Raw genomic sequence first — 21,712 nt, forward strand, 5'->3', positions numbered from 1 at the left:
AGAAGTTAAATTGGGCCTTGCTTTTACCAGAAGACCAGATTGATTGCAGATGTAAGCAGGTGCAACTCTGATAGTAAATAGATGTTCACCTTCTTTCATTCATGGTGAGCAAAGCCCAAATAATTTCTGTAAAAATGACAGCTAACCCAATACAATGCATAACACGTATCCTTGATATTCTATGGTAACCAACAGAGAATTAATCAGAAAGTATTTTTAATATATGAATTTGAATCCCATAACTTACATACAAAACCCGATTCATTTGCATCTATCCTGGTTCAACTTAAATAGAGTTTCTATCTAATCTACATGGGGGAGATTTTCAAAGGCATAAAAAATCTCCCCCTATATCTGTATACTATTTGTATTTATACTAATATGTATTTTTTTAATACAGTGCCTGGCACCATAAAATCTCAACACCTTTCAGGTTTCAGAGTAGCAGCCGTGTTAGTCTGTATTCGCAAAAAGAAAAGGAGTACTTGTGGCACCTTAGAGACTAACAAATTTATTTGAGCATAAGCTTTCGTGAGCTACAGCTCACTTCATCGGATGCATTCAGTTTACCTTGATGTAAACTCAAATAAGAATTAGTCCCACAGTGTTAACTCAACTGCAAAACCCCTGAAGTAATCCAACAGCCACATTGCACATCTGACACCTTATGTATAATATTACCTGCTAATTATTATCATTTATGCAGCACCATAGGTATACATAGTGCTTTACAGACATACAATGACAAGTCTCTGCCATAGGGCATTTAGAATCTAAGCCCTGATCCGGAAATTCAATGGGGCTTCACCTAAGCATGGAGGTCTGAGCTAGCAGATTTGAACAAAGAACTGAGGTCCTGAATAGACACAATATGGTGAGTGATGACAACATACAAAGGGAGGAACTGTGGGGGGAGTGGAAAGAAAGGGCCAAATTGCAATTTTTAAAGAAGGCAGGGACTATTTCATTTTATTCTTTTTTATGTATCTAGCTGGATCCAAGTATTTGTTTCCAGAAAAATAATTTTAATGTTTAGCTAAGTGTTTAACAGTATTAATGAGATCTTGGCTAAACAAAAACCCTAAAAGGTCTGAGTACACTTTTGTCAGATCCAACAATACATAAGTTATTTAGTTTAGTTTCAGTTTTAGTTTAGTATTTATTTTAAAAATAAACTATGATAAAACCAAAGCTCATCTATTTTCCTGTCACATGCCCAAACTATACCTTTCTCTGAGTTATTTTCTTTTCAGATGGACAAGATACTGTTTTACTCAATACTAAGTTATAACCTCATGGCTTGTCTATACAAATAGTTAGTTGCTAGCAACCTGGGGGCATAAATCTATCTCACATTAGCCTGCTGCACACTCAAGGAATGTTGACACAGCATGGCAATGGGGATGTGATTTCTAGAGTGCACTGACATGTGGTCCGTGTAGACCATGCTGACGTGCACAAAAGAGTTCCACAGTGTGCTTTGATGTACTCCTGTTTGGAACAAGAGTAGATCAAAATTAGGGAACGTTTAGTGCTCGGTAGCAAGGTTCACATGGATGGGGACTGTGCAGCAGGCTACTGCAAGGTAGATTTGCATCCCTGCTTACCACACACTAATTATTTGCATAGTTAAATTGCAATACATATTCTTATTTATTCCACTCACAGATACAATATTAAAGGAGTATGTCCATTGCAAAGCGCTCCATTTTCTGCCTCTTAGCAGTTTTTGATCCATAACAGTATTTTGCTTTTACACCATGACTAACTTAGCTTCTTTATCAGCTTCTTGCAGAAGATCTTATCAAAGGCTTTTTGGAAATCTAAAGAAATTTTAAGAGTTGGTTCTCTTTTAGATACTATCTTATTGAGCTGTTCAGAGAATTTTAAGAGATTAGAGTAACATTATTTTCCTTTGCAGAAACTGTGTTGGTAGACTTCTAATTTGCCTCTTACTTACTACCTGCTGTAATTTATGTTTATTGGTGTTAGCTGGGTCAGATTTCCAAAGTTTGAAGGATTTCTATTTGGCCTCTCAGACCTTGCCATTTAGCCATATTGGTTTACTCCTTATTTTCCTGGCGCCATTTTATAAAGAAATACCTGTCTTCTAAGACTCTATTATTGATTTGTTAAGTAGCATCTATGCCATCTCTGAGGATTTTACTTCCTTCACTTTTAACTTTAGGGCCATTTTGACTAAACTTCTCATTGTATTGAAATCACCCTTTCTAAAGTTTAGTGTCACTCATCACTTTTGGTACCCTAGCTGCCCCTTTGATGTCAAACCTAATTATATCGTGGTCACTGTTACTCAGTGGCTCAGCTCCTGTCACATGTTGAGTTAGTGCCTGAGCTGTAGCTCATGAAAGCTTATGCTCAAATAAATTTGTTAAGTCCCTAAGGTGCCACAAGTACTCCTTTTCTTTTTGCAAATACAGACTAACACGGCTGCTACTCTGAAACCTGTCATTATGCAAGGCACTGAATTTAGCCGTATGGAGTGGAAATCTATCAACTTCATGAAAAAACTCGCACAGATACAGACAGACATCATCTTCCTTTCCAAATGCAAACAGATGGACATCATACCAAAAGGACTCAAGGTAAAAAATCCATTACAATCTACATACCACACAGACTATGCTGACAGCTTGTGCCACACACTCTCAAAGGAATGCGTCCAATGAAGTGAGCTGTAGCTCACGAAAGCTTATGCTCAAATAAATTTGTTAGTCTCTAAGGTGCCACAAGTACTCCTTTTCTTTTTGCCTGTGTTAGGTAAGATTAAGTCATCTCTCTTCCTGTGTGCTCTAGAATCATAGAATATCAGGGTTGGAAGGGACCTCAGGAGGTCATCTAGTCCAACCCCCTGCTCAAAGCAGGACCAACCCCAACTAAATCATGCCAGCCAGAGCTTTGTCAAGCCTGACCTTGAAAACCTCTAAAGGAAAGAGATTCTACCACCTCCCTAAGTAACCCATTCCAGTGCTTCACCACCCTCAAAGTGAAAAAGTTTTTCCTAACATCCAACCTAAACCTCCCCCACTGCAACTTGAGACCATTACTCCTTGTTCTGTCATCTGCTACCACTGAGAACAGTCTAGCTCCATCCTCTTTGGAACCTCTTCAGGTAGTTGAAAGCACCTATCAAATCCCCCCTCATTCTTCTCTTCCGCAGACTAAACAATCCCAATTCCCTCAGCCTCTCCTCATAAGTCATGTGTTCCAGCCCCCTAATCATTTTTGTTGCCCTCCCCTGGACTCTCCAATTTTTCCACATCCTTCTTGTAGTATGGGGCCCAAAACTGGACACACTACTCCAGATGAGGCCTCACCAATGTCAAATAGAGGGGAACGATCACATCCTTCGATCTTCTGGCAATACCCCTACTTATACAGCCCAAAATGCTGTTAGTCTTCTTGGCAACAAGGGCACACTGTTGACTCATATCCAGCTTCTCATCCACTGTAACCCCTAGGTCCTTTCTTGCTGTCCCAAGAAGCAATCACTAACTGTCAAGAATGTTTTCCTCTAAACTCTGTCCTGTTATGTTGTTAGACTAGTCTGTGGGTATGTCTACACTTCAAGCTGCAGGCTTAATTTCCAGATCAAAGAGACATACCCATGCTAGCTCTGATCGAGCTAGCCTACTAATAATAGAGTCTATCTGTGAGTGATGGGAGGACCTAGCCCCCTACAGTTCATGCCTATGGTCTCAGACAGGTATATATTTGGGGTGGTTAGCCCCTCCCACTGCTCATGCCATTGCAGCTACACTCTATTTTTAGTATGCTGGCTCAATCAGAACTAGCATAAGGACATCTCTTCCAGCTTGGAATCACACCCCCGGCTCGAAGTGTACACATACAGAGTATCTGAAGTCCGATATTATTAGAATTTTGTTACATTTTTCTGCCTCTTTAATCTCTCTCAACACCGTGCACACAATTTTTTTCTTGATCAGGAGGCTGGTATTAAAACACCAACAATGTATTTATATTCATACAGTTTGGAATTTGTATCCATATAGGTTCAACTTTGTGATCCCCTGCACTCAGAATTTTCCATAGAATCCTTTACCTACACCACTACTTCTCCAGCTCTTTAGCCTACTCTGTCTTTCCTACATAGCTTGTAACTAGGCATTACAGCCTCCCCTTGTTTTTTGCAAAAAGAAAAGGAGTACTTGTGGCACCTTAGAGACTAACAAATTTATTTGAGCATAAGCTTTCGTGAGCTACAGCTCACTTCATCGGATGCAGTAGAAAATAGTGGTGAGATTTTATATACACAGAGAACAAGAAACAATGGGTGTTACCATACACACTGTAAGGAGAGCGATCAGGTAAGGTGAGCTATTACCAGTGGGAGGGGGGAACCCTTTGTAGTGATAATCAAGGTGGGCCATTTCCAGCAGTTGACAAGAACGTCTGAGGAACAGTAAGGGGGGAGGGGGAGAGAATAGTTTTACTTTGTGTAATGACCCATCCACTCCCAGTATTTCAGGGAATGTTCTTGGCTTCTACGGGCAGAACCTTAATGATTCTTGTGCAAATCAGAACACTGGAAAAGCTGGATTCAAAGGAAAATCAGGGCCCCCAGACACACAGGTGCTACAAACAGAGGAATTTCTCTGCAAGCCCCTGCACCTGCCTACAGATATCAGTGGCAGCAGCTTAACTTCCTATCTGTAGCCTGACTCTAACCGAAATAAGAGAACCTTACAGGGAGGATTTGTAGCTTGGAGGCAGGGTCCTGAGGAGGAAGGAGAGCAGAATGTGGGGAGTAAATGGAGACCTGGACAGAGAGGCAGCAAGAATGGTGGGTGGGTGGGAAGGAGCAGGGTGATGGAGGGATGGGGTAGTGGTGGGGGGCAAACCAGGAACCCAGAGAGGGCTGGAAGTGAGTGGCAGTAGTGGTGGCAGCAGGGACCCTGAGACAAGTGGGCAGGGGGGAAATGGATGTGGCAGAAAGGAGTAAAGAAGGGACATGCAATGTAATGGAGTGGGGTGTAGGGGGAAGTGGTGGTGATGATGGAAGCAGGGACTCAGAGTGTTGGGAAGTGGGGTGGGGAGGGGAAAGCAGGGAACACAGAGACTCTGCCATGGGGGAGAGGGGAGCACACAGAGACCCTGCAATGGGAGAGAGAATGGGGATAATGGTGTGGGGGAGGCATAAATGGGGAATACAGGGCCCTTGGCAGGATGGAGGGCTGAGGGGAGGTTCAGGGAGTCCCTGAAATAGACGGGAAGGGGAGGTGGCACACAGGCAGCTTATAAGGGTGGGGAATTGGAGGAATGCAAAGAGCCCCTGATATGAACAATGTCCTCAGCCTACGTAAGTTACGAAGTGTGCATTTTTATTCTCAATGAGGGGAGTGTTTTTATTGAACTCCTTAATCCGACTCGCTGCTGATTTTACAGAATTTCCCACTGTGTTCTTATCCTGTCCTTGCAATTTGATTTAGTTATAGAGAAATTTGTCACAGCCAAACTCAGGGTAATGACCACAGAAGCATAGTTAGAGTTGTAAAGTGGCACAGACATGTTAGCAGTCATACAGGTTTAGCAGGTATAATAGACAAGCAGAGTGTAAATACAGAAAAATTAAGAGTAATGAATTAGTTAGCAGAAAATGGAAAAGCATATCTTGAAGGGCATTTAAATACTAGGAAAACACATTTCAGCAGATAAATTTCTTTTCAATAATTTTTGTGGCAAAAAAAAAAATCGAGCTATGTGAAATCATCAAAATTTTGTTCACAAGACACTTGCTGCCAAAAGGTATGTGCAAGTTTTTAAATTTCACTTAGTTTGAATTAAACCAGGTGGGTGCTGATAGTCATAGTCAACTACATCCCAAGCAAAGGAGACCATCTGTTAGACAAATGATACAGGACTCTGAAGACCTCTGAAGGAAGACTGTAGATCAGGGAAAGTGTGATGAATGCACACCTATCAAGGACAATATATTTTTCTAAAATTTGCTTTAGGCTAGAGTTATGGGGTTTTTCAAGAGAAACACACTAATATGTAGAAGGTAATAAGATAAAATAACATCTAAATTCAATGTTTGACAAGTTTCTCTCTTTCTCTACCATGTTTTCTTTTCCATTTCTCTTCTCTTCTCTCAGTTCACCCACCGTTCTATTTCTCTATTTTCCTCTAAACTTCTTCCTACGATGCATCTCCGTATCTCCTTTATTTTCACTGGAAGATAGCTTTCTCCCTTTCATGCTTACAGGCCAAAGCTGCATTCTGTCTTCCTCTTTTGCAGTTTTTCCCTTTCCCCTTCCCCTTCATTCTTGGTTGACCTCCTTCTTTCTCCTCATTTGCTGTTGCTTCACCCAAGTTCTCTTTTGACTTCCCTTCATATCTTGATTCTTTTTTCCTGCTTCCCCCACTTGGTGTTCTCTCTCCCAAAGCCCAGTCCCCCTTCCAGTATTGCTTCCCGACATTTATTCCTGACATCCAGTGTCAAGCAGGCGTTTCAATCGCTGCATATTTTATACAACCATGTATATGATGTATTTCAGTTTTTAGAAGACACCTTTTAAAGTAGGTAACAATGCGCATCAAATGAATGATGCGCCTAAAATCCACTGGTTTTATAAATGCATTAGTAAATGATTCCGCAATGCAGCACATATCACTAATGCCAAGACACAGACTATAGACTGCTCATTTTGGAACAAAGGCAATAAAACAATAAATAGTGATATAAACTAACACTGAGAAGAAAAAAAACCAAATCACTGGTTGATTTTTCAAGTTTTGGAGCATTAATGAAGAGCAAAGAATCCACAGTTCAAAACACTGGGAGCTGTAAAACTCATTTAATCATCTTATGATAGTCATGTATCATGGTTAGTGGGGAATCCCCTTTAATATAACTCTGTAGGCTAGCGCTTCTCACTTCTTTGGCACAGACTAACTGGAAAAAGGCCAGATGGATAATGTATACACTAGCACCCACCATATTTTCTAGGGTTATACACCACCTGTACATCCTTGACTCTCACTGTAAAGTGTCCTCTTCCATAAGACATACATATACACACATACACACACATATTATATATATATATATATATATATATATATATATATATACACAAAATATCTTGGAAAGCAAGGGAGTGATCTAATTTCCAGGAAATCCACAGTATTATATGAAAGGAAAAAACTATGTGCACATCTCCTCTCCTTAAGATTGTACATTTAAATCCACAAAAATCAAGAAATCAAGGTCTTCTCTACATACAAGTTGTACCACTTTAACTATACTGGTACAAGCCCGCTAATGCGGATGCAGTTCTACCAATAAAAGGTGTTTACACTAATATAGCTTGTTCCTAGGAAAGAGGAATAAGCCATACTGATATAAGTTACCTTTGTATCGGTAAAACTGCACACTAGGGTAATACCAATTCAACTGGTTTGGTCGATAATCAGATTCTCAACTGAAATGACTAAAAAACCTGTGTGGACAAGGCCAAGAAGTCAAAATTCTCAGAGTTATACTGAATCACCTGCACTGCACAGATTTCCGATTGCCATTTACACTTAAACATAATTAAATACACATAACAGGCCAGATCAAAGTAATCAGAATTACTTCAGTGGGACTGTTCTTACACATGTTGACATCCAGCCAATTACATCCATTTCTAATCGTGACAGCTGCAATATTTTCATACCTGGGATTTTTTCCTACGTGTGTTGCTAAGGCAGCTTTCGGACATTTTGCTATATGTGTTTCCTGAGACATTTACAACTTCCTGCATGCTAAGTGACCTAATAGCTTATGAAAAGTCCTTTCCCTGTTCCCTGGTTAAGCTATGCAGAGGGAATGGGCAGTTCTCAGCAGGACATCATCTAAGGAGCAGGGCTTCATTAAGCACTGTTAAAAATCTTTGATGCCCATACAGCATGCGCAGAAATGATTTTTGAATCACTTATAACTCTGGGGTTTTAAAGTTCCACTCCATATCCAGAATCATAGCTGGTATTTCTTCAGGGAGGCCAAATTACTTGCCACAGAGGTTTTGTGAGTTATTGCCGAGGGATGTGTGACATTTTGGGGATCACTCAGACCAATAAAGGTTCTGTCACTGCCTGCCTCGTAACTTTGGGTATCTTAATGTTTTGTTGCTATGAGTCAGTGCTCTGACACCAAAAGCCAGCCGACAAGCATAAGGTCCCACACTAACTTCCACAGCCTAGTTACTTCTCGTAGGATGACCGCAATGATCCCTTCGGGTCCCGAGTACCCCCAAATCCGTCTCCGCAACTTCTTAACTACCAGATACTCAGACTTTTCCTCTCTGGTTCATCACCCCCAAAGACATGATACCTTGGCACACGCACTCTACACTGTTTACGTAACAGAGATCTGCTTGTGATAAAAATAAAGAAAAAGTTTATATAATAGAAAAATCACACATTCAAAGATGAAATAGTAAGGAAAAGCAAATACATACAAGTTACACAGAAAATAAACAAAAAGATGTGATCTCAGGTTTTACACTTCTATATTAGTTAAATTCCCTTTTCTAATACAAGTTACCTATTGCCTCTGAACAGTTTCCCAGTGTGCCCTCTGTCCTAGAGGAGATCCAGTACTTCACAGACAGCACCCTACTTAGATGCTGGCCCTCAGTTTTCGGCTACCAAATCTCAATCCCAAGCCTGTTTTTAAAAGTTTTCCCCTCTCCTTTGTTTTCCCATCTTTCTCTGGCATGATGATTCATGGATGTTCAGAGCAGGGGAAATTCCCTCCTTTCCACAACTGGCGTTTTCTTTCTAGTTTCAATGTCTTTTCAAAAAGAAAAGGAGTACTTGTGGCACCTTAGAGACTAACCAATTTATTTGAGCATAAGCTTTTGTGAGCTACAGATCACTTTGTATACAACTAGTTGATACAATTGCTTATTCTTTGGGGTTCAGAACTCCTGTTGTGGGTGTCTGGACTCTGATTGTCTCAGGGGGAGAAAGGTCAATATTTTAAAGCTAACAATGTTAGAAGGCTTTTTCCCCCGCAGCTTCCAGGAAAACTGAAGGAACTCACCTCTTGACTGAGACCAAAAATGAAAAGTTTCAGACTCAAATGAGAATTTTCTGAGAAAGTTATCAGCATGTAAGAGTAGGAGACTATAATGAAAGCATATATGCAAACTTAACTATATCTTTCACTAATTGAAAACCTGTGTGCTTACATTTCCAAAAGTGCTGTGATTTTGGGTGCAAGCTAAGCCCTGATCTAAACTACAAAGTTAGGTCGATGTTAAGCTGCCTTGTGTCGACCTAGCTGTACATGTGTCTACCCTTAAATTTGTCTCCCACCAATGAAAGCTCTCTGTTATGTCGACATACCTCCCTGAGCAGCGTTGAACCATGGTCGATATGCTGAGTTACCTATGTTGACCCTAACAGTCCTCCAGCAGCTGTCCCACAATGCACAACACTGACCGCTCTGGTCACAATTGTTAATGCCACTGCCCAGGGATTACAGAACCCCCTGTCCCTACATATGCAAATTAAAACAATGCAAATTTTTGAAATGCCTTTTCCTGATTGTCCATCCTGATGAACACATCTCTAATAGCTCTCCACTGTTTTGTGCAACTACCCAGCTGACCATGCCAGCTATGCACTCCAGACTCACTCCAGCCTAGACTAGACAGAAGATGCTAGATCTCCTGGGCCTGTGGGAAGAAGAGACTGTGCAAGCACAACCACGAACCAGCTGTGGAAACGTGGACATCTCTGAGCAGATTTGCACAGGGGATGCAGAAGGGACATGACAAGAATCTGCAACGTGAAAGTGAAGGAACTTTGTCCGGCAATCCAGAAAGACAGGGAGGCCAACAATCGATCCAGTGCCAAGTTGCAGACCCACTGCTTTTACAAACAACTGCATGCCATACTAGGGTCAGACCTCACTATTACCCGCACACCACTGTGGAGACCTCTGAGGAGCCCAACTCACAGGCCCTGGTGTGAACAGCAAGGATGAGGAAGAGGATATGGGATATGTGACAGGGTGTGGTGGAGGTCCAGCTATGCTACAAGCCAGGACCACTGAAGTCCAGTCAGTTGAACATAAGTGAGTCTGATGCAGGGAAAGGTATCTTGGGTGAGCGTGTAAATTTATTTCCCATTACAGTGATGCTTCCCCCAACTTAGCAGGACACGGCTATCGACTTTTCATTAATTTATTCATACTAGGAGAGGAAGCTGTACAACAAAAAGAGGTAGAGTTATCTGCTTATCATTCACCTCTAGTGTTAGGAATCCATGAGCCGCCATCTGTTTATGTACACAGGGATGTCCCTTAAATCTTCCTGAGAGATCTTGATGAAACTTCCAGGGAGGTACTCTGCAGTCCTCTCCCATAGGTATCTAGGGATGGCAGTCTTACTTCTTCCTCCACAGTAGGCCACTTTCCAACGCTGGTCATCAATAACTTTGGCAGGCACCATTGCAGTAAACCACCTAGCAGTATACAGGCCCAGGTGGCTTCGGAACAGAAGCTGTGCTCTCTGTGACTTAGTTACCCTCAGGAGTGAGATATCAGCTAAAATCACCACTGCCTGGGGAAAATGGTGCCAATATTCAGTGTCATTATGCTATACTCTATAGCTTTATGCAACCGAGCAATTCCCCTCTCATTTCCCTCACCTCTGGTGGATCATACTACCAGGGCTGCTGCTGTGAGTAGCGCCATGCACAATCACTGTGAAGCAGAACTGACAATAAACAAAGTCTTGTTTAAAACTCTAGGAGGAGAGCAAGGGAAGAGTGTTTTGAATCTTAACTTTCAATTTCCATTGCGACTGTACTGATAATGGTACGTCTGCATGTTTTTTTCTGTAGCTGCAGCCATTGCGGCCTTGAGGTCTTCCCCCTCTGCAGAACGCCTGAGCCAGATGAGATGTGGGGGGAAAAAAAGGACTTGGGATGACATGTTCTGCTATATCCTGCAAACAAGTGCTGTATCAGACCATGAACAGAGGGTCTGGAGAATGAATATTGCAGGCTGTATAGAGAGGGAAAGGAGAAAGGCCCAGGAGGCTCAGTAGGAAAAGGAAAGGGAGATGCACCAAGGGTTTCTCCGGTAACAAACACAGATGCTGCAGACTCTTATGGACCAACAAGTTCAACAATCACATGCTCGCCTCCCTTTGCAGCACCTCCTTACACCCCTCCCCCTCAACATTCCATGCGGAATCGGGAGCTACATCCCTATTCTACCACTCTACACCAGGGACATGAAGGACGTCTGCAGATTCACATCCAGTGACCTGTGAGAGCTACGGTTGAGGTATGCGTGGCTAAAACAGACATGAATGTTACTTCCCCTTCTTTATACTCTGTTCCATACATTTATAAAGGTTTTAATGTATTTGCTTTTAACTTGCACAGAATTTTTTTTAGGCATTTCCATTAGTCAGTAAAACTTTATTGTTTGGAAAATAATTAGCAAGGAGTAAGTGCAAAAAGTATGGTTTGTTCTCTGTGTGAGCCTCTTGCTGTCCTCCTCCTCCTTAGGACGCCCCCCATTGGCATCTTATTGTGCTTCTGATTTAGTAAGCTACTTGGGGCAGGGCCCCTGTACTTTTAGCTACCTATAAATACTCAGCACTTACATCACACCTTTCACTGAAAGATCTCAATGCACTTTACAAATGTGCGTAAGTGTAATTATAGATGAGGAAACTAAGGCACAGAGCGTTTAAGGGATTTGCCCAAGATTACATGGTGGGTTAGTGATAGCCAGGAAGAGAGCTCACCACTCCTTACTCCCAGGCCAATGCCCACTCTGTTCAGCCACATTGCCCTGCAGCACCTATGCATCTTAATAACGAGGCTGCACTAGGGTGATGTCCCTCAAACCCCATTCCCCAGCCTACTCACATCGGTCAATTGTGGATTCATTAATCAGTGTTTGTGAATCACAGACTCTGGAGATTAAAAAGACCAGTTAGACCATCCAGTCCTTCTCCCTGCCTACACAGGATTGTGCCCACTTGTGCATGTATTAATATTTGGTCCAAGCGAGTTTTAAATGCGCCAAGCAATAGGATTTCTACTGTTTCCCTCAGGAGATCTTGCTGAGGACATAAAGAGCTAAATTGTTCTGCAGCACGATCCACAGCATTACAGTTTATGATAACGCTTAGCTGTTAGATTGCATTTGCTAGCTCTCAGAGGGTAGGATCCACAAAGCAGGTGCCTAAGCTGTCTGATTCCAGGTGGGGAGTTCCTGTCTGGGGATTGCTAAACTGACATATGTGTCTACATGCAGCTTGAATGTAGGTGCCTATCTCTGAGAAAGGGGCAGGGTTTAACACATGCCTGTGTCAGCCTTTCACATTGCCTAGCTTAGGTAGGGAACAGCAGTGCTGGCTTTTGTGCATGGCATTCTTAGGCCGGGAGGCTTGTCCTGAGTAGGGCAAACTCCTTCTTGGGGACAGGTGATGACAGAGGTCTCTGGTGTCCGATTGGTCCTGGGATCAGTACCAGGCCCTTGGAGATGGTCGGGGCTGGTCCCGGAGTTCTTGCTGGGTGGCGTGTGCCTCAGAGGGTCTGTGCCAGTCTACCAGCGAGGTATGCCTCGAGTTCCTTGATCGGTGCCCCTGGTGCAGGGATTGAAGAGGGCTTCACTGAGCCTGCTTCTCCAGTCCTGAGGCGTGACGGCTTCAGGCGGGCGAATGCTGGTGGGACATCCCTCTTGATGGGAATCGGTACTTCTGAGGCAGGGACACATGCACAGGTCCCAACGCAGGTTTTCCCCAAGACTGGGGTGCTGTGGCAGCGAGCCTGGGTGGCACTGGGCGCTATCTGGGGTCACAGATGAAGCATGGGATGTGCTGCACTGCTCGACTTGAGCTGGGGCCCAACTTCCCAATGCATGTGTTGAGCTGCCTGGCACAGGTCGTGGCTCACTCCGAGCCCTCTCCTTCCTTTACGGGAAGAAGGAGATCTTCCCTAGAGCCATAGGAGAGACCGGTGCCAGCTCGTGGACGGCACCAGCCGAGCACTGCGCATGGAAGCCACGGAGCTTGGTGCAGAGTCGGACCGCTGCCCTGGTGCCGGAGTGAGTGCCGACTCCATTAGGAGTGCTTTCAGATGGATATCATGCTCCTTCTTTGTCCTAGTTTTAAAGGACTTGCAGATACAGCACTTGTCACTTATGTGCTCTTCGCCTACACACCTCAGGCAGTTGGTATGTGGGACTAATGAAAAGTTGAGAACTACTACTAAAGGTAACTAAGAAACTACTAACTATATACAACTATATTGCAGGTTTTCAAAGTTCACAAAAACAGTAAACGAAACAACACTAGCCAAAGCAGCAGATGTTCCAGCACCATCACTGGCGGCAAGAAGGAACTGAGGGAGGGGGGTGCCGGTGGCACCCCGTATATCGTGCCATGCAGGTGCCACTCCAGGGGGTGCCAGAGCTGGTCCTCTACGGATACTGCTGCGAGGAAATACTTATGGCACCAACGCATGTGGTGATCACACACACGTAATATGGAATGGACATGAGCAAGCACTTGAAGAAGAAGGGGTGGAATGGGGGAGGGGATCCGGGCTTGGAACTCCAGCCAGTGCAGAAAGCTTTGCTGTGGTCCCGGCCAGGGCCAAGCTCTCAGCCCCTGGCCCGAGGCCATGGCAGGACTGAGAGCAGCGAGTGGGGGCAGGGCCTCGGCTGCAAGAGGCGTGACACAGGGCTAGTCTCCCCAAACGGAAGCTTCACCGGCCGCCCATGCCAGGCAGAGTAACTTGCTGCAGTGCTTAGAACTGGGAGGCATATCTGATTCCCAGACTTGTACCCAGCCCAGTAGACCCTACTTGAGATCAGTGCTTGTCATAAATATAAAGGGAAGGGTAAACTCCTTTAAATCCCTCCTGGCCAGAGGAAAAACCCTTTTACCTGTAAAGGGTTAAGAAGCTAAGATAACCTCGCTGGCACCTGACCAAAATGACCAGTGAGGAGACAAGATACTTTCAAAGCTGGGGTGGGGGGAGAAACAAAGGTTCTCTCTGTCTGTGTGATGCTTTTGCTGGGACCAGAGCAGGAATGCAGGTCAGAACTCCTATAAAAAGTCAGTAAGCAATCTAGTTAGATATGCGTTAGATTCTGTTTTGTTTAAATGGCTGATAAAATAAGTTGTGCTGGATGGAATGTATATTCCTGTTTTTGTATCTTTCTGTAACTCAAGGTTTTGCCTAGAGAGATTCTCTATGTGTTGAATCTGATTACCCTGTGAGATATTTACCATCCTGATTTTACAGAGGTGATTCTTTTACTTTTTCTTAAATTAAAATTCTTCTTTTAAGAACCTGATTGCTGTTCATTGTTCTTAAGGTCCAAGGGTTTGGGTCTGTGCTCACCTATGCAAATTGGTGAGGATTTTTATCAAGCCTTCCCCAGGAAAGGGGATGTAGGGCTTGGGGGGATTTTGGGTTGGGGAGACTTTTCCAAGTGGGCACTTCCCCTGTTCTTTGTGTAACACTTTGGTGGCGGCAGCGTTTAACCTAAGCTGGTAAGAATAAGCTTAGGGGGTCTTTCATGAAGGTCCCCACATCTGTACTCTAGAGTTCAGAGTGGGAAGGAACCTTGACAGTGCTCTTGCTGTGTTTTGCACCATTACTGCAGAATTCTGCCATGGGAAATGCCAGGTATTAATTATTGCTATTATTTGGGTGTCACTGTTCCCACTTGCACTTCCTATCACGCAGCCCTGCGCCTTATCTGATGGACAATCATGTCTTGCTGTTTTGACACTGAGACACTGTTCATTTGCTTTGGAACATGGCTTTATCATTTCACCGAAAAAACAAAAAACAGTCCAAAGCAATTTCTTTTTGTTTTCCTTCCCCCCCAGATCTCATCCTCCTCTTGATTTGCAGGTAAAACACCACTGGCTTAGACATGGGGAAGGGGGGAAGAGAGGGAGCTTTAGAATATATACTTCAGACAATACAATGAGGAAAAAAAGAGAGGCTGTTAAAGAGGAAGATACCTACTTTAGCCGAGACATGTTTTAAAAGGGCTGTGTGTGTGGTGGGAGCTGGACTAGCCATAGCCTGCTGCAGAGAAACACATTTCATTTCAATTCCCCAGGATGAAAAGGTGATGCTGGCTAATTTGAACCTAATCATTAAGACCCCATTTCAAAACTCAGTCAATTGAGCTCTGTTCTCTTCCCCAGCCTGTGGGCCTTGGTTTGTTGTTAATCAGGACACAGGAAAATTACTTTCACCACAAAGCTTGCAGTTTCTTTGCTGGAAGCAAAATACTGATCTGATTTTGCCTGATGGAAGAGGTTTTTATGCCTGCTGGACATGAGTTCAGGAATGCCTCCCAGAAGAGAGCAGTTAGCTCCTAAGGGCTAGGGTGGGACAGGCAGATTACTAACAGAGTACGAGGGGCCCAGCTGGGGTCCAGCTACAGTGATGGATCCCATTCACTCCTTGGACATGTGTTAGCAGGCAGCGATTCTCTGTCTGGGAACCACACATGGGCATAGATTTTGGGGGGTGAGGGAGGGGAAAGGATTAAGTTCTAAAGAGGCACATTTGAAATCTTTATGAAATAGACACTACAGCACTGGTCCCAAATGCTGTAGTGACTCCCTCCATTGTAAACCCTAGCCTTAGAGATCTTTATTGCAGAGCACTGCAACATTGCTTTCTGTAAGGGTTCCTAACTGGTGATCTCTGATTTACGGGGGAAGCTTCCCTTTTTTCCCCAATGTACACATTCTGGAGAGATGAACTACTCTAGTTTACACTCTTATAATGCCTTTCACTTCACCAGTGAATTATACCTCCTACCATCCCTCTGTAAGTATCACTATCACGCTTTTGTATAAGGGAAAACTGGTGCACCAGAACAAATGATTTGCCCAAGATCACAAAGGAGGCAAGTGGCAGAGATGCAGGGCTGTAACCAGGTTGGGGCAAGAGGGCACAAAGCCATGGGGGGTGGAGAAATGGGGCAGAAAATGACCGGAAAAATGGTAGGGGTCACAAATATGCTTGTTTGCCCCAGACAATAAAATCCCTAGTTATGGCTCTATCCATATAGAGTGCTTAAGCCCCACCTCCCGCTCCCACTCCTGCTCCCGCCCCCCCTCCCCTTAATGGCTGATTAGGTGTGGTTGCTCCTACAATCCTTATGGACTCCTTTATGAAAGGAGATATATAATAAAACTCTTTATATGAGATAATTTCACATCAAGCACTTATAACAATCATACATTGTACACATTTTACCACCTGTGCCATCACAGCTTTATTGATAATACTGGAAGTTAACACTGACCCACATATTCTCCAAATGTATTGACTAAAAAACCCATTTACCCTTTATGGAAAAAGCATAATGAAAGTTCTAATGGATATTAAAGCCATAGAAACTACTTACCTTTACACCATGTGTCCCAGGCATGCCTGGGAACCCTGGTTCACCTGGAGCACCTGGTCCTCCTTGTTCTCCCTGAGTAATACAATAGCTCCATAAGTATCATTGATGTGCTGTGTGTAAAAACACAGATTGTATGTTTTTTCAAGATCTCTTCAGGTTTGGCTATGATACTCTGAGATTCTATATTATGATGGTGATTGAGCTGAAACCTCTATTGTTTTTTGTATGCTGAATACAGCTATACTGCCTAAAAGCCACAGCAATGCTCTTACTCTTGATTTCTCAACTCATTCATCCAACATGCAAAAGCCTTACCCTGACTTTTACTTAGGTGGGATTTTTTTCTTTGTAATATTACAGAAATGACATTGTTCCTAGTAATGGCAATGCCAAGCAATTTAGTTTTCAGCAACTTCACTTTAAAAATTAGAGTAAATGCATCTTATCACATGCATTTGACTATATTCATTATGTACCATTCCAGAATATTGGAATTTCATAATTTCATCTTACTTACACTGGTTTAACACTGCCATGACTTCATTGACTTCTCTGAACTTACTTCAGATTTATACCAGTGTGACTGATGGCCAGGCTCTATGTTTACTTCTAAAACCTATAGCTACGTAAAAGAGTTTACCCAAAATGTACCTCAGAAATGATTGCACTTTTGACTCTCCCTGTTTTACTGTGAACCTTCAATAATCTGCACAAGTTCCATTTGATTTCTTCCTAGACAGGGTGCTTATGGGCTCAACATTCAGCTGAAGATAAGAGTCTAAGACACTAATTTTTTGACAAGCCACAGTTTCTCCCCTTTGATCCTTCCCTTCCCTTCGCTCTTCTTGACAAGGCACTTTACTGACCCTCCCAAAGGACTGTATTACACAAAGATCACAAAAGTTATCCTTAGACCAAGAGATAAACTAGGCCACTCTGGAGTTCTGCTTTCCAGTCAGATCAGGTATTTTGGATCTTCCCTCGGAATCATAATTTGGTACCATTAGGTCACTGATTAGTATCTGCATTGTTATTTGCTAACTTTTTGGATTCTTCAGCTACAAATATAAGCAAGCACCAGCAAATACTGATAATGTATTATCTACATCTTTGGTACACACAAGTAGCAAGAAACAATTTACACCACATATATGCCTGTATGTAAAGTTCCATAGTACAGATCAGAACAAACTATCTGTGCAGATGCAATGTAACAACGGGCCAGACAGTAAGATGCTGTAAAATGGCATAGATTCGCTGATTTCACTCCAGGATCTGGTCCAATATTTGCAAGAATCACGCATTAAATCCAATCTGGAGTAAATTTGTTAATTATTGTTTCCATTTTGAAACAAAACTACCTTATAACCAACAAGTAAATCATGGAACATTGTAATCATAATGTCCTTGACTGGAATATTTCCAGATGAAGGTAAACCATATTTACCTTGACTCCTGATGATCCTGGTTTCCCTTGTATTCCAGGTTCACCCTTATAGCCCTATTAATAAAACAACGTAACTGTGTGGTTAAGAATATCAAATATAAAGAGATCCTGTTTGAAAACTTTCTATCACAAAAGGGCACGTACATGTGTGACAGTGACAATCCAGCCCTCCAAAGCTTGGGGGATTCTAAATGATCAGTACTCCTACTTTAAACATGCACTTGTAACCCCTCCTGCCCGCTGGCCCACCTTAAAACCCCCAATTCATCTTAATGTCCTTGAGGTTTAAACCCTCCCACAGTGACAAGTGCACTGAAAACCCCTCCCAGATGCCAAAAGACTTATGACTGCCTCTATCCCCAAGTGGCAATGACTGACCTTCCCTTCACCAGCAGCAAACCTTCCCTCACCAAATATACTATGATTAAGCCGATATATGCAAATATGTTCCCACACATATTACTTAGCAAAGGGCCTTGCAAATCCTAGGACTTCTCTGAGTCAAAAATATTTTGGTCCTATAGAACAACTCACATTTTCAGCTTCTCGGATCTCAGTTAAAATTAAAGAGGAGTTACTGATTAACCCAATTTTGGCTGTGCATAATATCAATAAAAGTTTTTTCCTGTTGAAGCACTGCAGGATCCAGCTCCATATATAGAGCATAAGAGACTAATGCAACTGTTTTCTCAGAACAGCAACTTCTATCACATTTTAAAATTAAATGTATTTATTTTTGGTTGTGCTCATTCTTGGCCTAACTGTACTCCCACGGAAGTCAATGGGAGCAAAGTCAAGCCAATTTTGAGCACTTTTGAAAATCCACCTGCAACATAAGACTTAAAATAACATTTATATACTTCTAAGCATGATTTATAAACCGAAAGCATGTGTATATGGATAGAGACACAAAGACTAGAAGATTTAAGACTCAACTTCTAAAAGTTTTGAGGGCCATATCATGTAGTGCTTACTCAGCCAAAACTTCACTCATGTTAAATCTGAAGGTAATCCTAACAGTCAAATCTGGATTTATATAGCAACCATTTTAGTTACATAAGTACATGGGTCAAATTCACTCCTGCTATAACTCTAATGCAATCAGTAAAGTTACATCTGAAATAAATTTGGCTCAATGTTAGATGGAAAAAGCAGCACATCACTTTAACACAATTAAAATATAAATAAATGGAAAACAGGCAGAAAGTCCTGGTTTATACTAAGTATTATTTTGCCCCTAGTACTGAGGAACATTTTTCAAGATTCCAAGGCTCAAACAAAGTACCCCAAACTGTTTCTGAAGAAGTTCCAATTCCTCATAACATGTTAGGCAATGGTTGCTACATCTTACCAAGACTTTCTTGTGCTTAGAAATTGGACTATCACATACAAGTTATATATAGGAAATTATAGTTATATTTTCAGTGTTTTTATATTAAAATAAACAAGCACATGACACAGAGTACTATAACTTTGTTATAATGATCCATAGGGCAATGAATACTCTTGGCGTCATTTGTCCCATTCAAAGTAAAATAGAGTAAATGACCTTACCTTAGGCCCAGATGTTCCAGGTCGGCCAGATGATCCCTCAGGTCCCATCACTCCCTATTTATTTAAAAAGAAAAAATGACATTTCTAAAACTAGCTAAGGGAGAGACAGCTGGCCCAGTTTTATTGCTTATTACATTTATCATAGAATCGTAAATAAATACAGCTGGAAGGGACCTCAAGAGGTTATCTAATCCATCCCTCTATGCTGAGGCAGAACCAAGTATACCTAGACCATCCTGGACAAGTGTTTGTTTAACCTGTTCATAAAAATCTCTAATGATGGGGATTTCACAACCTCCCTTGGTAACAATTCCAGTACTAAACTATCCTTATCGATTTATCATTATCCTTTTTAGTTAGGTAGCAGGACAATCTAATATCTCCCTTGCTGCAGATCAAACCCATTACTTCTTGTCCTACTTTTGGTGGACGTGGAAAATAATAGATCGCTGTCTTAACATATCTGAAGACTTATCAGGTCCCCCACCCTCACTCTTATTTTCTGAAGACTAAACATATCTATCCTCATAGGTAAGGTTTTATCATTTTTGTTGTTCTCTGGACTCTCTCCAATTTGTTCCCATCTTAAAGTGCAGCAGCCAAAACTGGACACAATACTCTAGGTGAGGCCCCATCAGTACGGAATAGAGTGTAGCAATTACCTCCCTTAAATAATACACTCTTGTTAATATACTCAGAAATAGGTTAGCCTTTTCAGCAAATGCATCACACTGCTGGCTCATTCAATTTGAGATACACTATAACCCACATATCCTCTTCTGCAGAGCTACTGTCTAGCCAGTTATTCCCTATTTTATAGTTCTGCATTTGATTTTTCCTTCTTAAGTGTAGTCCTTATTGAATTTCATCTTGTTGGTTTTAGACCAATTATCTTGTTTTTCAAGGTCCTCTTGAATTCTAATCTTCCAAAGTGCTTGCAACTTCTCACAGCTTGGTGTCATCTGCAAATTTTATTAGCATGATCTCCATTCCCTTATCCAAGTCATTAATGGAAATATTTAATTGTATCAGACCGCACTAGCTACATCCTCCAAGTTAGTCAGAAAACCATTTATAATTACACGTTGAGTGTGGATTTTCATGTGTGTGCCCATCTTATAGTAATTTCATCTAGCCCACATTTCCCTAATTTGCTTCTGAGAATATCATGTGGGACTGTATCAAAAGCCTTTCTAAAATCAAGATATATATCACATCTACTTCTTCCCCAACAGCCATGAGGCTAGCAACCCTGTTAAATAAGGAAATTAGGTTGGTCTGGTCTGATCTGTTCTTGACAAATCCATGCTGGCTATTCTTTATCAGTCTGTTATTCTGTAGGTGCTTACAAGTTGTTTAATAATTTGTTCCAGTATCTTTCCAGCTATCAAAGTTAGGCTGATAGGTAAAAATTCCCTGGCTCCTCTTTGTTCCCCCTTTTAAAGAAAAGTACTATGTTTGCCCTTCTCCCGTCCTCTGGGTCCTCACCAATCCTCCAAGAATTCTTGAAAATAATTGCTAATGGTTCCAAGATTGCTTCAGCTAGGTCCTTACGTACCCTAAGATGAACTCACCATATGATTACGACACAATACAAAGAGAGAGAGAATGTTATCTTTTAGAACTCACTAAAGTCCTGATCCAAACACAATACACCCGGGGCCTTCTAGGATGTGGAATAACCTGTTCAGGGGAAAGGTGAGTCTGCCATGGAAGTCTCAATAAAAAAGGAATTCTGATGATAAATTCTAATTTGCTCATGGGAGAACACCTCATCAAATCAGCAGCCTACTTCCTGTGGTCTGATTTTTAGCATTGTCTGAACATTCTATATAAGGCTTAATTGTCCAGTGAGTGGAGGAATCATAGGACTGGAAGGGACCTCGAGAGGTAATCTAGTCCAGTCCCCTGCACAACTGCAGATGATGAGGTAGAAGATTTTGCTCAGCCTGCAGTACAAGTTTTTAAAAACCCAAACAGAACTGGGATTGGAGGGTGTTCCTTCCACTTCCTGATCATGAGAAAACAGGATGTGGCCTTCCCCAATTGCCACTGTAAATGTGCTTCCCTCCTCTCCCATTAACTGGGGGATTTGCGGAGGGAAAAGTTAATCAGTGGGCCATATAACCACTGGCAGACTTCAGGATTGGAGCATTCACTAACAACTCAACAACTTCAATCATTTTAAAATACAACACTTTCAGCACACAGGCTCAAGTAGAGCCTATAAAAGAATGCCCCCCTCTTTTGCCAGATTCCAGTGA

The 21,712-nt window shown here is 42.2% G+C and overlaps 1 protein-coding gene across 4 annotated transcripts in view; it reads right to left on the reverse strand.

Annotated features, from left to right (window-relative positions):
• COL21A1 (collagen type XXI alpha 1 chain) overlaps window positions 1-21,712 on the reverse strand; it is a 198,342-nt gene that overhangs the window by 15,347 nt on the left and 161,283 nt on the right. For all 4 annotated transcript variants that reach the window (XM_074947848.1, XM_074947849.1, XM_074947851.1 and 1 more), the window contains 3 exons: window positions 19,449-19,502; window positions 17,895-17,948; window positions 16,448-16,519 (listed from right to left, as the gene is read on the reverse strand). In XM_074947848.1, the coding sequence (XP_074803949.1) occupies window positions 16,448-16,519; window positions 17,895-17,948; window positions 19,449-19,502 (180 nt within the window). The remainder of the gene's footprint in view (window positions 1-16,447; window positions 16,520-17,894; window positions 17,949-19,448; window positions 19,503-21,712) is intronic.

The sequence above is a fragment of the Natator depressus genome, chromosome 3 (genome assembly GCF_965152275.1).
Source record: "Natator depressus isolate rNatDep1 chromosome 3, rNatDep2.hap1, whole genome shotgun sequence".
NCBI lineage: Eukaryota > Metazoa > Chordata > Testudines > Cheloniidae > Natator > Natator depressus.